The following is a 16,231-nucleotide window of genomic DNA, read 5'->3' as shown; positions in this document are numbered from 1 at the left end:
CAAGGAGAAAGAAACACAAGTGACAGCCACTGTACATGGATCCAGGTCCTCTGAGGAATGGGAATAGTCAAAGCAGCTTAAATATCCTCTGCAGAGTCTGTGAAACCATTCAGGTGTGCTGAGAGCAAACATCTGAGTTACTCCATCAAACCCCTTCTCAAGTTAGATTTAATTGAGGAGTCAGCATAAAGGGTGATTGGAACAGAGGAAGACAACTGAATGTAGGGAAAAAATGAAAATGACATCAAGCTTGCTAAATATGTATTGTTTATTAAGGCTTGTATTCTCCTAGAGGAAAAAGTTAATCTGATGCTGTCCATTACTCCTTACAGGCAGTAACAGTCCAGAGACAGAGTTATACGTTCTAAATACAAGTCTAAATGATACAGATTAAACTTTATTTAAATTGGAGGTCCTTTTGGAGTAAATAGTATTCAGAAGATACTTGCTTTCTAATATAGTAAAAGATCCTCTACAATAAACACGTGCAGATTCAGTGTGCTAGAGCAGCGGACATGAGCACCATTTCCATGCTTAACTGGAACTCCAGTTGGTGACAGGTTCTCCGACGGTCCCCTCACTCCACAAAAACATGACAGCAAATTCAATTTCTTAAAACAGGTTTTTTTACTCATCCAACAGAAAAAAAAAATTAGACATACACACTGTCAATTTTAAACATCTGAGGCATAATCCATCATATTATCCGTACTATTAGTTCCTACGTTAAAGCTCAGCATTATCGGTATAAAAACTTTAAATGGCATTAGGATTTGGGGGGGTTGGGAGAGAGTAATGAAGGGAAGGATTAAAAATGATCTGCAATTAACTAATAACACCTGAAAGCTGAAAGGTTTAAACACATTGTTTAAAACCCCTGCAATGTCGATAGCATCACATTATTATTTAATTAAGCTACAAAAACCGTAAAGCAGAATTATGGCTGAGAGAAAGCGTCTCGCTCACCCTCGGCAGGATATGGAATAACAGATGCACACTGAAGCACTGGTTAACAGAATGTGAAAGGGAAATATTTTCCAGAGAAACAATTCCACTGACAATTTGATTTTCTACTAGACAGAAAAAACCAACATGGCGCATCAGCAGTTTTAAAAGAGTAATTGTACAGATAAATAAAGAGGCAGAGCATCTGCACAAAGTGATCAGAAATTTAGGGTTTTTTAATTTTAAATTCTGAAGTGCAGTATCTTAGGAGGTTTTATTTTTTCAAATGACAAAAAAAAAATCAATGCATGGTTCCTTACTTCTGCCATGAAGAAAAAGGGATTGGGAGAAGGATAAAGGAAGATTTGTCATGTATTCTCCATAATCTCTATATCTGGCTAGGAACATAATTCGTGCCAAAATAAAGTCTTTGGGAAGCACTGACACTTTAGTATGCTCATGTATAGGTCCACATTAGGTTAATATAACTGTTTACCAACTTAAAAAAATAAAAACAGACACACCTTTATTAATGATTTCTACAGAATTTTACATAGAAAAAAGATACAAATTAATGCAGATCCACTTGGGCAAAAATAAACTACAATGTACTTAAAGATGCAACAACTTAATTTCCCCTGCACGAGAAGATATATTGGAGCTGAAAGCTTTAGTTTGTCCTGATGCCAGGATACAGCACCAGTTATACTTAATTTTGTTTCTCATAGTCGAATTTAATATCAGTTCTAGTATATATATCAAACTGTATATGTTTATTCTTATTGTTTGTTTCGATTCTGACGTTCCTGCAAAGAGAAAAAAGTTAAGATTTTAGTTAAAGGAACAAGCAAAGAGTTTTTAGTAGTTTAACAGCACTAATGTGATCCCAGATAATTATACACTTAAAACAATGCTGCAACATTTTATAAATATATTGTTCATACCCAACAAACCCAAGGACTTAGTGACTTAAATGTTTTTAAGTGCAGCCTCAAGTGGAACATCTGGATGAATATCTGCAGGCACTTCAAACCAAGGTCACAGAGAGAGAAAGGTACGAAATATCAACACTCCTAAGGAGAAACAGGATCTGCAATATTCTGCTTTCTGGATTATTTTAGCTACTGCAGTAGTAGCACAACCAATACACGAGCAGAAAGCAGATGGCAGATTAGTGAACTCCACAGAACTGGTCTAATTTTGAAGCACTCGAATGACTTTGGAGTTTAGTCACATTCAGTAAAAGCAGGGATTTGAGCTGTCGAGAAATTCTGTCCCTAGTTCTTCCTCGCAGTTCAACTACTCTGGGAAGCACTGGGAAATACTTGGAGGTAGATAACATTAGGTAGGAGAAAAGTTTTGTGCTTCTACATAGTCTGATAAAAGCCAGCACAGCTGGGCTGAAAGACCCAAGGGTGTCCCAAAGTGCTCAGAACAGCAGCTGGGAGGGTCTTGGAACCTTTTTCTGAAGTTTCTGCTAATCACAAATATTGAAGGCAGATAAAGGTCACCCAAGGGATACAGCTGGGGGCTGCCTGTAGTGAGCCCCCGTCAGTGACCCTGTGCTCTGCCAGCAGCACAGGGCTCCCACAGACACCTGAGCAGTGCCCAGCAGAACGGGGCATTTCTCCACTCAAGGTTTCAGGAGCCCAAGTGCAGAAGGTGCAGTGACAGCAGGACAGAACCAGGCTGCTGGGTCTTAGTCCTGCACATCCTCCACCTAAGGCACCCCCACAGAAAGGGCTCAGCCTTCCCGTTTTTGCTGCTTAGAGTGCAGAAGTGGCATGGAAAGACTCGACTCTACTTAAATGCATCAATATGGCACCAAACCCTAGTCCAAAGGAAATTGTGAACTAGCCTAAGCAACACCAACAGCCAACTCCTGAACTGACACCTTCAGACTTTGTTTTGTGGACTCATTCTGTATAAAGTTCATCTCAGAATTGTTTCTGTTGTGATGTAAAGCTTACTTGGAAATATACCAACCATTGTAAATGTAATAGTCTGCATTTATAGCTTCAGCTGGTCACAGCATAAAAAAACAGAAGAGATTTTTAAAAACTGAATATATTGATTTCTGTCTCCAGGCAGAATATTAGTATTTCAATTTTCATAATAAAATTAAGTCAACAAAGTCCAGAATGAATTATTAATCTGTAATTTAAGACAGAAGTAAGAGATAGCAAAGTTGTTATACCAAACCAACAAAAGAGGCTGTGTAAAGAGATAGAATTTATTATAAAAATCTATATTCCTCCTGTCTTCTAACTCTCAACTATGATGAATTATCAGCAAAAGCCATTTCTTAATGGCAGTGTCAGAACATTACATGTTGTTCTTAATAAAAAGAGCTTATGTCTGCCTGACATTTCAAAAAGGTGGTTACAAAGTATCTAGAACTGAATAATATAAACTTCATTTTCAGGCTTCCAAAAAAAGGTAATTGTTTCATCCCATTTCCAATGCACATCCCCTTTATGGCCCTACCATGTTCACGAGCCCAATTCTTTCCCATTGCCACCTCATGTAAACTTATTTTTAGTTTTCTGTGTAGTCACTAACTGACCTTCCTAATTATACTTTCTTTAGAAATGGAAACTTCCCATTCTCATGGACTAGTCCCACATAGAAAGAGGCAGGCCTAACACCTGAGACCTCTACCTGAAGTGCTCATGGCATTCAGAAACTCAGCTCAGACTCTGTAGTTCAGTAAAAAGTGCTCTTTACTGAGCAAGTTTCCAAGCAGTTCCTCCTACCTTGCTTTTTGCTTTCTCTCTTGGGGGCTAATCTGAGTCTTCCTCTTTACAAATGTCTGAAACCACATAAAGTGATGCAACAATTCTTCGTGCTCTGGAGCATGGCTGATTTTTAGCAGCTCTAACTTTCAAATTCTCTTCCTTACTGCTACTTAGCACTACTGCAAGCGAGAACAAACAGTTTTGTAAGCAGCTAACAAAGCTGTGCTCATTTTGGTTCTGAAGATCCGTAACTTTCAGCTTCTCTTCTCCAGTGGAATACTCTTGATATCTCACAGGAGAGCTCCAGCTCACACTTCTCCTTCAGGACACTAATCTGCATGGTCTTCAGATACAGGGAAAATAGGTTTCCACAAAACTTGCAGAAATTTCCATCTTGGAGACATTCATCCCTGTCAAACTTCTTTTCTCTTCACCTCAGGCTAAAGTAGCTTCAACTTTCCTACTAAACTTGGTTAAAGTCAGTGGGATCAAAGCATTCATCTTCAGACACAAAAATAGAAATGTTTTCTTTATCTCAGGAACACAGTATTAATCTTAACATACATTTTTTAACTAGAGCTTTGGAGGAAAGATAATATTCCATCCTTTTAAATTCTGTGATTGTGTTCACAGAAAGCTCATCACTGAAAGGAATCGCACAGTGCTAGGAGAAAATGAGTATTTCCAGGTGCCAATACGCACCAGCCAACACTTTTCAGTATTTAATCACCTAAAGCAGAACTGGTAATCTTGGTGACTCAGGAGCTTTCTGACACTGTGCAGCTCTGCCAACACAACACCAAGGTGTAGAGCTCAGTGTCTTGCCCGGACCAGAGGTGACAGCTCAGCAGCCCAGTAGAGGAACTGGGACCATCTGCTGTGGTGCAGATCTGGGAGCATGAGCTGCTGACAGCTCATCTGTCACCTGTGAAGTACCGAAATCTGCAACAAGTTTGTCTTTACAAGCTTTTAAACTTTGGAAGACAACTTTGTTAAGGCTCTCATGGCATGCTTTTAGGGAACATTAATAACCAATACCACATCATACTCTATTTTCTTCTTTAAGAGAAGCTCTCTTCAACATCACAACTTTTTTTATAGTTTTCAGACCATGAGCTTAGATGACAGAAGTAGCTCTTTGTGGGCACTGTAGCAGCTCTGGAACTGACTGAAAAAGGCTGTGAGGGTCAGGTGAAAATTCATGCCACTCACTGTTTTGCTATTTCATTCCACACCCCAATACCCTTCCATTACTCCCCTCCCAGGTTCTGGGTCACCAGACTGGGTTTATGTATTTCAGTGTGCCAAATCAAAAGCTGGACTTACATTCCAGCATGACCAAATCCTCTCTCAGTTCTGGAGGGATATCTTCTTTCAGCAATGCTGCAAAGTGATGAATCTTTAGCACTTGAAAGTATTTCATCCAGCATTACACCTGCCAAAGCCCCACTGGATGATTTGGCACTGACACTGAGGGCTCCTACATCAGTTAAACTCAGCAGCTGGAGCTGGCTCTGCACACAGCAGCCATGGAGAGCTGGTTAGCAACAAACTGAAACCATCTAAAGAGCTGAAATGCCAGTGGCTTGCCCTGCACAGATTACGTTATTATTCTCTACTGAATATTTGTGTATAAGTTAAATTGTATCATTTAAGCTCTCCATGTACAGCTTTCCAAGAATTGTGTCCCTATGTAATCACAAAAGCAATGAAATGGAAGCACAGAATTTCAACTATTTTACAGCTAAACAAGAGTATAATGTGTTCAACCCAGCAATCTGAAAACCAGTTGAGATGGCACCTATACAAACAACTATCTGAAAATGCCAATTAGGTCATAAGATACTTTAACTGACAATAAGATTATTCAAAAATTACTGTCATAGGAAGAATAACTTTTTTAACAGGAAGGTTTGAACTTCAAAAGCACAAACTTCTTAACAATAAGAATTTAAGGTGCGTGTATATCCTGTTAAAGAACAAACTCTTCTAGAAATCAGCTTGACTTCAAAAATTCATTTTGTCAACAAAAGGGAAAAATAGTGACTTCCAGACAAGTTTTATAGAGTGCAACCTGACAAGCAGCATCTTATTTTTCATTCCTTCATTGCTGCTCTGCTTCAGCTCTCTAGCACTATTACCTTCCTTGGAGTAGTTTGGTGTCCCATTTTCTAAGCTATTCAGTGGAATCTAAGAAATACTAAATTAGACTTCATAGTATATTCTGTGAATCTATAATACAAGCCAGAGCCTCTGTTTTAAATGAGGAAGGAAAATGCATTATTTTGAAAAACTGATCCTGTTACAAATAAAGCAGTGAGCTGGGTAAGAATATTTTTGAGCAGATAGTGGGAATTAGTTGTGTTTATTAAATCAATCCAAGATGAGATCAATAGCCAAACACCAGCCCCCTGAGATCCTACAAAGCACAGGAACTCTGGTGTTTGCACCACCACTGGAATCTTGCTCAGGCCAGGGAGTTATCTGTGTAAGTGTAGATCTGTTATCGCTTTCCCTGTGCTCTCACTTCTTAAACACCCACAGTTCTCCCCTCCAGCCTTGGCAGCAGAGCACAGGGAGACAGAATTAAAAACCCAAAGCAATCACACCCCACTACACCACAAACACTGGAACCCAGGCTGCCTCACTTTGTCAAGATTGTCTCCTACATAAGGGAACACCTCTCCAAGACACAGGCAGCATTAAATATTGAATTGCTAATTATCTACTGAAGGAATAAAGGGTTCAAGTAAAGCCCTGTAGGTTTTACCTTGTGGAACCCCACAGGGAGTACACAAGAAAAACTTGCAATTTTAAGCTGTCCTTCCCTGCTGTGCTGAGGTCAGCTATGCAGATCTGTCATGGCCAAGAAAAGTTCAGCCTCAAAGTTTTAAAGACACTGAACTCCTTTTCTCACATAATTTAAGGGTACAATCTGTGAAGACAGCTTAAAGCAATCTCATCTATACTTTTAAATGGCAAGAAGAACTTTAAAATGGCAATTTTAAAATTTAAGCTGCAGGAACACGCATTAAGTCTCTGCTTTAAAAACACCTTAAAACAAAGTGTAAGCTACCCTAAACTAAACCAACCAGTCAAACAAATGCTGTATTTGCAATGGTATACAAAAAAGGTCTAGGAAACACTATCAACACCAAGCAAATTTAAGTGCTACTTCAGTAGCAACTACAGATCCTGACGCCTATTATTTTGCCAGGCCATAACTTCTAGACAGCCTAATTAGAGAAAGGCATTCTTGAAACCGAGGTTGTGGGATGGAGGATTCAGAGGGACAGAGATCCCTTGTGTTAGACTTAGAGCCATGAAAGTGTATGGGAAGTTTTACAACACTCTCCCAGTTACTTCTCAGACTTCTCTCACTGCATCTTCACTCAAAAACTTCAAGAATTAGTAGACAGATTAAACCTGGGAACTGAAAACCTTTATTTAGCCAAATAATACATGCGACTTCAGCAGCATAAATGCACTCTTTCTAGCGCTATTCCAGCAATATTATGCAACTATTTCTTTTCCAGAGAGATAAACTGAGTAAACAAAATCAGGTTTCTTATTCTTAAAGGTGATGTACAAATTTCAAATACCAATACAGGTATAAATTTTGATAGCCCAGTTCCAGTCAAACAGTGTTAAAACACCTCATATTTAAGGCAAAAAACTTAAGTGACAATCACTGGCAGAACCCAATTCTGAAACAGAAACTATTTTCTATTAACCATTTTAAGATAAAAAAATAAATCAAACTCCAATAAACTGGACATAAAGTCCTTTACCCGTATTACTGCTTAGCTTTCTGCTTTGAAACTCATTGACTCGTGAAACTTTCACAGAGAAATATGCATCAGATTTGTGTTGTTAAACACAGAAGAAACCATCAAGTTGAGATGTATTAAAAACATTTTGAATTCCTACTTACATTTTTTCCACCATAGCAGCCTTCACATTTCATTTTCCCCATATCTGTGTATAAAATAAATTTTTTAATAAGTTTACCTTCCGCACCACCTCCTCCTCTTCCTGGCGCTTTTCATAATGAGAAAAGTCATCAAAGATGGAGGTCGTGTGCTTGTAAGTAGCAATAATTTTAAGCACTTGTTTTGCTTTTTCTAAGGGCACCTCCTGTGTATCACGGGAGTTTGTAACGGGTTTGTTGTCATTGTTCTCCAGCCTGATGTGTCTCAGTTGGTTGTTGGGCACATCCTTCACAAAGATCCACTTGACATCAAATTTCCCCTTCCACTTGTCCTGAGACCAGACACCTGCACTGGTGCCATAGTCCACAGGTGATTTCATCTCTGCTACTCCACAGAAGTGTCCACTGCCGTTGACACTGAACAGCAAATACACCGGGCCCTTGCTGTTCATGGAGCGAAAAGCGCTGTCCAGGCGTTTGTTGCCGTGTTCCGTACTACACCAAATAGAATATTTAATGGAACGATGAATATCATCCTCGGAATAGCTCTTTATTATGAACACACGTCCATTTTTAAGGTTCCATTCGAAATCTTTAGGGTTATAGCTGTGAGCAGCTTTCAGTTTTTCAAGGACAGGATGGGACTCACCGCTCGGAACTGGGTTGGGCTGGGTGCTGCCAGCTGAGTTGGTGTCGTTCCCAGTTCCTCCACTTTGGCCAAAAGCTGCATTTCTGTTGCGAGGAGCTACCCAGCGGTTTTGGGGTGGCTGCTGAGGGGTCTGATACTGTGGCTGAGTCAATGGAGGAGGCTGAGCTGGAACAGGCTGAACAATTGGTTGCTGCGGCTGTGGAACAGACTGAGGAGAAGGTATCTGTTGGGGGGCAGGAACTTTCGTCACAGGACCCTTATTGTCCCAAGTACCTATGTCCATATTATGCTTTATAGGGGGAGGAGGCAACGCTCCTCCGATTACAGGTCCAGATTTTGTTTTCATTTTAGGCTGTGGTTTTGCAGGCTTGCTGGCAATAGCAGCCCAAGAGGTTGGTTTAGATACTGGCAAGTTTACATTAGATCCACCATTCCCAGAGAGGGCACCTGTCATCCCGGCACTGTTAACAACAGAACCTACTGTTTTCACTGCAGAAGTTGTAACATCTCCACCAATCTTAAGTCCAACCATTCCCTGTTCAATACTGTTCATTCCAGGAGCTTTATTTAATGTGTCATTATGAAATCCTGTTTGTCCATCCACAATGGTACCCCCCAGGGAACTGGGTGGGTAGCTGTAACTGCTCCCATATGCTGAGCTTTGTGTCTGCTGTCCTTGGGATCCGCTTGTTCCCCAAGCTGAGAAGGCAGGATTTTCAGGGAAAAAGTTAAACCGGTGTTGATAGATATTATTTCCCAGACCCCCAGGCTGTCCAAAAACGGCATCATGCATAAAATGATGATCCCCATTACTGAGCTGTCCATAGGTGGTGAGATAAGGAATAGGAGGATCTCCTCCTGTAGACCATGGTGCTTCACTGAGAGAATAGGGGAACCCAATAGATGGTGGATAATAACTGGACAGATAAGGATCAGTCATTGATGGATAGCTACTGTTCTGTTAAAGAGAAAAAACAGTCACCAGATAAATAAACCCTTCATTTATAAATAGCTACAAGACCAAACAGAAAAGAACACCAGAAACAAGGTAATGTAATTTCTAATGACAGATCTTAGCTCACACTCCAAGAAGGATTCAGGGCTAAAATGAAATATCTGAGCATTTACAATACCCCAGGACTAAGGGCTCACACTGAGGTTAGTACTTGAGGTTTTGAAACCATGTAATCTTACTTACACTACTAAGGTTATTTAGTAGCCAACACCCCAAATTACTGCAAGGAACATACCTAACACAGGTAAGAGATACAAACTGACACTATATGGCCTGCTGCGCCAGAGACAAATCTTGCCAAGATGGCACATGACACAAACCATCCAAACTCTGGGAGAAAAACCCTTTCCAGCCTTTTGCTTGAGTCTTTTCCCCCCTCAGTAGTAAAGTTACAACTGTGCAGGAGCGTTCCTGACTGGCCTTCCAAAGAGGACATCTCTCCCACCCATGAAATAAGAGACCAAGCATTTATAAACCAGCAGACCCCCTCTGAAATTTCCTCCCTCCCCTTCAACTGTTTCTTAGACCAAGCTGAGAAGCTTTTCCTCTCACTAACACATTGCTGGCACCTGAGTTTGAAGCATTCCATAAGATCCTTATATTCAACAACTCAAAAGAACAAAGCCAGGATGTTCTCAAGTGGGTTTTATTTCTCTTCAACTTCAAGCACATATATTGGAGATCTTCCAAAGTGACACTCCAACCGTAATTACCACAGAGGGGGTGGGAAGGTCAACATCTCCTGTTAATGAGTCAAACAGTAGCTCGCCTTTCCTTACTCATAAAGACTATTTTAAGAAGAGGAACTCTTCTTTCAGACTGCTAGATCTAAAACTTGAAAAGAAAAATGTATCTGCAGAATTAGGAAAACTGTACCAGAACTTCAGCAATTTTTCCAAAAATCTGATTATCTCCCAGTTTTCTAATCCTTGCTGAAGACAAGCCTAATATCCAACTGATACTGAATCATTTTTACTGCTCATTTTTCAACGATGTCTTTTCCATGACACCCCAATGCCAGAGTAATTCAATAACCTTATGCTTCATACACAGAATGATACCACATACACAATATGCCGCCAAGACTTCCATACAATACTGCAAACACTTCAGAGACTGAAACAGCCTAAATCCAATGTTATTGATTCAAAAGAAATTATTTCTGCCACTATTCAAGCTGCCTTTACTTACACACAAATCCTATCACTAACAAGAGGTACCAAAATCACCTTCCTATGACATGATCCTCTACAGTAGTTTTCTGAGCCTCCCAAGCTCAAAAAAAGTAATCAATATTTAGCATAAAAAAAACATTTTTCTGAAAGACTTTGACACTGCTGAGTGTTATATTGTAAAGTATTAATTAAAAAAAATAAAATAAATCCAACACAGATAAAAGGGAGATGATATAAGTAGTTCTCTCAGATACTTATGCTCATATATTCTACAACTTTAGAACTGAAGACCAGAAAGAGTAAGCCTAGAGAAAAGCAAGTGTTTTGTCTCAGAAATATTTAGGCTAAAGGATTTTAGACAATTCCTGCAGCTGCCATCTCTTCACACAGCCTGTAAAGTCTCCACAAGGATTCTAACAAGATTAAAGGAAAGTTTCAGCAGCCATCCTTACCAAACATTCAATCTATTTTGACTGGCTTTATGCCAGAGTGTGTAAAAGAACCCCTGACAGAAGTTCTTCCCTACAACAGCAGAACGTTTATTTCAATAAACTTATCCTTGACCTTTCTGCACTCTTCCAACCATTCTGTTAACTAGCAAAGAATCTCCTTTTCCCCAAGATATGCTACTTGCTAGTGATCCCCTGCTCCATAGGAATAAGCTCTTGGTTCTGAATGACTTTCCAGAAGGATGCTTTACTTGCTGAGTGTAAATCTGTATATGTAGAGTCTACTTGACTCAGTTCCCTCTGCTCTTAAAAGTACTTTTACCACAATATTACTAACCCACATTTGATTTTTTATGTCAAATATATTCTTGTGTAAGCTGGGGCTTTAATTTCCTCAGGTTTTTTTTTAAATACCCAGTTGATTTCAAATTTTTTTTTAAGTCATCTGTACTTTACAGTAATTTTCAAGGGCTGAATAAATCTGCCTGGATAACTGGATAATAAGGCTTTGTTCAGCAACATGGTTGTCTTCAGTACAAAAATCTCACAGTACTAATTAATGCTACTGTCACTTTCCACTTAAAATTGTAAGAGGACATACACAATTGTTTCTTGTGCCATGCCAATTTTTCACTGCAGCATAAATAAATTTGTCAATGGAACTACACTTCCATAAAGAAAACTTTTATTATAATTATGGAAATTCTAACAGCCGTAGCAATTTTTCTATTTAATCCTAATAACTGAGACTTGTTGACAGCAAACACGAATTTCCTGAAATGAAGCTATAATAGATGGGTCTATTTTTATTATGTGAATATTCAATATGTTTCACAGTTTAGTTTTAATTAATTAAAAATTACATACAAATGTGACAAAGCACAATTTAAAAAAATCAGAGGTGAATGCCTCAATTTTTTATAATTAATTTTGCATTAAAAATTAAGATTTTACTTCCTTTTTCCTTTCTACCTTCCACAGCACTTTAACTCCAAAAGAAGGAATGCCTCCCATTAAATTATTTTAGGTCTGGGGAATATGTCAATGCTGCAAGCAAGCTCAGCGATGTCATCAATATTAACACTGGCATCTGACAGCTTCAGGCTGAATTATAAATTCCCCTTTTAAAATGTAACACTTAGCTTTCCTATCATAGACCTCTGGTAAGTGTTTCCCTCTGAAAAAGTGTTTCATACTTGTGAATGAAAACATTTTGCTCGTCCAGTTTCTAAACATTTTGTTCCCTTAAAGATTTGAATGAGAAGTCAAAAATTACTTGAGAATTACAGAGAATTACAGAGAATACTGTCAATTATAATGGTATTTTAGGTATGGATGCTGATTTAATGTACATTATAATGAGAGTTTACATTACAATTCCTTACTCTTAAGTAACACATCTTTAGTTCTTAAAATGTATCAGTGTACATGAAAGAACAACGACATTTGCTGAAGTGTAAAAAATGGGACAACTCTACAGAATACCTAGACAACATCCAACCCAAATCTAAACTACATTAATTTCTATGATTATATAAATATTATAAATCAGGAGAGCCCAAATGCAGAATTTTCAGACTCCCACAAGCAACTCGCCTATCAAAGAACTGTAAGATCAGTCTGTCATAGTCCAGCCACATCAATAACCTGCAAGGGGAGGAGGAATCTGCTCCAGCTCCTTGGAGCATCAACTTTTCACTTGTGGCCATCTGGAAATGCAGAGTAATATCAGCTTTCGAACACAAATGCTGGTTGTATCACCAAGTAACACAATATGCTGTCATTTATTTTTCCATTTCTATTTAAGGCATTTGCTCCCTCCACACAATCCTATGAACGAAGTGTCAACAGCATGCCTAAGGAAAAAAAAAAAAGTTAAAAATACACTAACCTGATTTGACTGCCCAGAAAGGTAAGGTTCAAAATCGTTGTCATGAACTGTGTCCTTCTGATGTAACGAACCATTTTGTACTACAAAAAAAGGGTTACAGCACATTATAATCCCAGCAGCAGCAGTGCAGGAATGATATTTCACCCTATGCTACTTTAGGAAAAGCCATATCTCTTCTGCAAATCAAGAAGACTCATAAAAAGACCAAGGGATGAAATTTCCCACCCCCAGACAGCTTCTCTTTATATTACTACTTATAAAACAAAGTTTGAGTAAACTTAATTAATTAGCAATTAAAAATTCCACAGCTGAGAGTGAGCAAAGAACTCATGTGAATTAACTCCAAACAAAAAATCATTACTGAGAACAATTTTGTAAAAAAAGATTGGAAAACAACATCTATTGTTCTGGCCCATAATTAGAACACAGAAACTCACAGTTCTCCCAGCGTGTGTTATTCACTGCTTAAGCTGGCTAAAATAAGATGAGGTGAGGTTACATTTAATTATGAAATGAAGACTGCTAAGTACTTTGGTATCCTGATATTTTCAGGAAAACTTAAGTCTCAACGTTCTCATCTGTAAAATAAAGATATCTGCCATAAAGTCCTACTTCAGCATAAAAGAATGTCTGATAAGCATTCAAAAGCCATTACTGAATGATATACAAACCAAAATGGCTACTAGGTGCCTTCAAATAATTTCCTGTTTGCTTTAAAGTTGAAAAAACAAGGTCAAATACATAGTGTGATAGTTGCTGTATTTATCTATTTCATAGAACAGCTGAACAAAATATAATACTACACCAAATAAAATGTTTAGCAAACAAGTTTGGGAATTTAGCAGAATATTTCTGCAAAGTTTGTCAAGGGGAGTAGAGGTAAGAGTGTTTACAAACACAGGGAAGGTGTTTCTTCAACTAGAAGGGGCTGAATTTTCAAGGCAAGATGTATTATAAAGCATTTTTAAGTTGGATGTTAGTACTTTCTAAGTCTTAACAGTTACGTACTTGCCAGAAATCACAGTAAGAATGAAGGTATTTTTTAGATGACTTGTTATTAATTTCAGATGAAGCAGAAGAGTTATAAAAATGCCTATTATCTCATCAGAAGTTACACACCTTTTAAGTTCCCTAAATTATTAGGTTTATGGGCTTAAGTAAATATCTCATCCAACAGCACAGCAGAAATACAACTGCATTCACAGAGTGTGCAAAAGTAGGTAAAAATACATATATTGAACAGGGATATCCTTGAGCCTTTATGTAGCAACCTGCTTCCTATTAAACGAGGAGAATTATTTAGTACCAACACACAGTTCTCCCCACTGCAAATCCAGCAGCATTAAGTGGGATGCAGGCAAGCTTGGATGAATGGCAGTCGATGTTATTTTTGAAACAAAGCACACATTCCCTCATTACCAGATGTTTTCCATACAGAGAAACAGCGATACATTTCTGCTCACCTACAGGTACTTGTGTAATTGATCTGTTAAAATAACAATATAAGCGACCAAATCACAGCATGATTTCTCACCTTTATTATCCTGTCCTTTCGGTCTCTGGGAAGCCACAGTACGTGATTACGGGGGGAAAAAAAAAAAGGAAAATAAAAAAGTTAATTTTAGAAAAACGCTTATATTTCCATAGCACTGCAAACCCCACAGCTTCTGAAGACGGGGAGGACTTATAAAAATGGCCAGCAGCATCTCAAGGTTTGTTTGGACTGGGGTTGGAGCAGCGTGTTCCACGTATCACTCAGCACCGGCCTTCCTGAGAAATGGCCCCGGCTCCGGGGAGGAGGCGGGAACGTGCTGTGCCCACAGGGGAAGTTAAGGAGAACGATGGAGGTCTAAAGCAGCCAAGGGGGAGAAGAAAAGCCTCGCGGGGCCTGCCCGCTGCAGGCCCAGGAATCCCCCCGCCCACGGGCCGCCTCGCCACTCACTCACCTGAGGGTCAACGCTTGTGGCAGACATAATTCATGCACAGGGCCGCCGTGGTTCAGCAGAGATCGCCGGAGGACGAGGCAGGGCCGCTCGGCGCGGCGCGGAGCTCCGGGGCCTGACGGAGGGGCGGCGGCGGCGCCTCCTCTCCCCTCAGGCGGCGGCCGGGCGGGGAAGGGGCCGGGGCCGAGGGGGAGGGAAAGGGGCCGCCTCGCGCCTCCTCGAGGCGCCTCCTCAGGGGACGGCGCTGCAGGCGGCGGTGGCGCGGCTCGGCCGTCGCGCTGCCGGTGCCGGTGCCGGCCCGGTCTCTCACATGCCCGCGGGCCGGGCCTGGGGCCGCAGCGAGCGGGGCAGCGGCGCCCGCCGACTCCAATGGCGGCGGGCGCCGGGCTGCGGTGACGTCAGCGCCGAGCGCGCGCGGGGCGCGCCGGGAGCGCACGGGGCGGGGAGCGGGGGAAAGGCGCGCGGGGCGGTGGCGCCTCTGCGCGTGCGCGGGAGCGCTGAGGGGAGTGAGGGCCGTGAGGGGAGTGAGGGCAGGGCAGTGAGGGTAATGAGGGCAGTGAGGGTAATTAGGGCAATTAGGGCAGTGAGGGAGCACATGGCAGATACAGCACCGCACCACATCCCACCACATCCCGCCGCACAGGCCACTTGGGCTGACCGACCTGGGGAACGGGAGGCTGAGGGCACTGCTCATGGCTGTGTGCGACTTCCTCGGGAGGACGGGGTTCTTCTCCCAGAGGGTGGTCCGGCACTGGGACGGGCTCCCCAGGGATGTGGTCACAGCACCGAGCCTGATTGCTCACAGAGTTACCCAGAATCACAGAATCACAAGGTTGGAAGAGACCTTTAAGATCACTGAGTCCAACCCATGCCCTAACACTTCAACTATACCATGGCACCTAGTGCCATATCCAGTCTTCTTTTAAACACTTCCAGGGATGGTGGCTTCACCACCACCCCAGGCAGACAATTCCAGTACTTGGTCACTCTTTCTCTAAAAAATGTTTTCCAAGGGCACATGGAGGGATTCTTGGGTGTCCTGTGCAGCATCAGGATTTGGACTTGATGATCCTTGTGCATCTCTTCCAGCTCAGAATATTCTGTGATTCTGTCCTTACTCCATTCCTCTCAGACTTTGCAAGGACTCTTTGCCCACAGGCTTGGCTGTGCAGGATCACAGGATCACTGGATCACTGAGACAGAACCACTGAGCTTCCTGAGTTGGAAGCGACCCGGGATCACTTGAATGACTTACGTTTGAAAAGACCTCTGAGACCATCAAGTCCAACCTATGACCCAGCACCCCTGGCCATGGCCTAGATGCCCTGGCAGAGGATCACAGCCACTGGCAACAGCAGCCCTTAATGTGGGTTTTTATCAGATTAATTCCGTTTTTCTTCCCTTCCATCTGTTTTGCAGAACCTGGGTGGAATTGTGGGCCCCGTAACTCAGTTTTTGTTGATTTCATCAGGGCCGAGATCTAAGTCCTGCAGTT

General features: G+C 41.1%; 1 protein-coding gene across 2 annotated transcripts; it reads right to left on the bottom strand.

The window, feature by feature from the left end:
- Positions 1 to 249: 249 nt before the first annotated feature.
- Positions 250 to 15,020, bottom strand: YTHDF1 (YTH N6-methyladenosine RNA binding protein F1). 2 transcript variants are annotated; one of them, XM_005524804.3, is made up of 5 exons: positions 14,740 to 15,019; positions 14,328 to 14,352; positions 12,794 to 12,873; positions 7,695 to 9,221; positions 250 to 1,751 (listed from the first exon to the last, which is right to left on the bottom strand). In XM_005524804.3, the coding sequence occupies exons 1-5, from the start codon at positions 14,764 to 14,766 to the stop codon at positions 1,725 to 1,727; spliced, it is 1,686 nt and encodes a 561-aa protein (XP_005524861.1). In that variant the 5' UTR covers positions 14,767 to 15,019; the 3' UTR covers positions 250 to 1,724. The 2 variants fall into 2 exon arrangements, with proteins under 2 accessions (XP_005524861.1, XP_087920628.1); XM_088064502.1 differs by lacking the exon at positions 250 to 1,751 and having other exon boundaries at positions 7,104 to 9,221; positions 14,740 to 15,020.
- Positions 15,021 to 16,231: the final 1,211 nt, after the last annotated feature.

This window comes from Pseudopodoces humilis, chromosome 19 (assembly GCF_049639895.1).
Source record: "Pseudopodoces humilis isolate 2021_Gansu_Grassland_sample_001 chromosome 19, ASM4963989v1, whole genome shotgun sequence".
Taxonomy (NCBI): Eukaryota; Metazoa; Chordata; class Aves; order Passeriformes; family Paridae; genus Pseudopodoces; species Pseudopodoces humilis.
The sequence above is the reverse complement of the archived record's forward strand: the minus strand, read 5'-3'. Positions and strand labels throughout refer to the sequence as shown.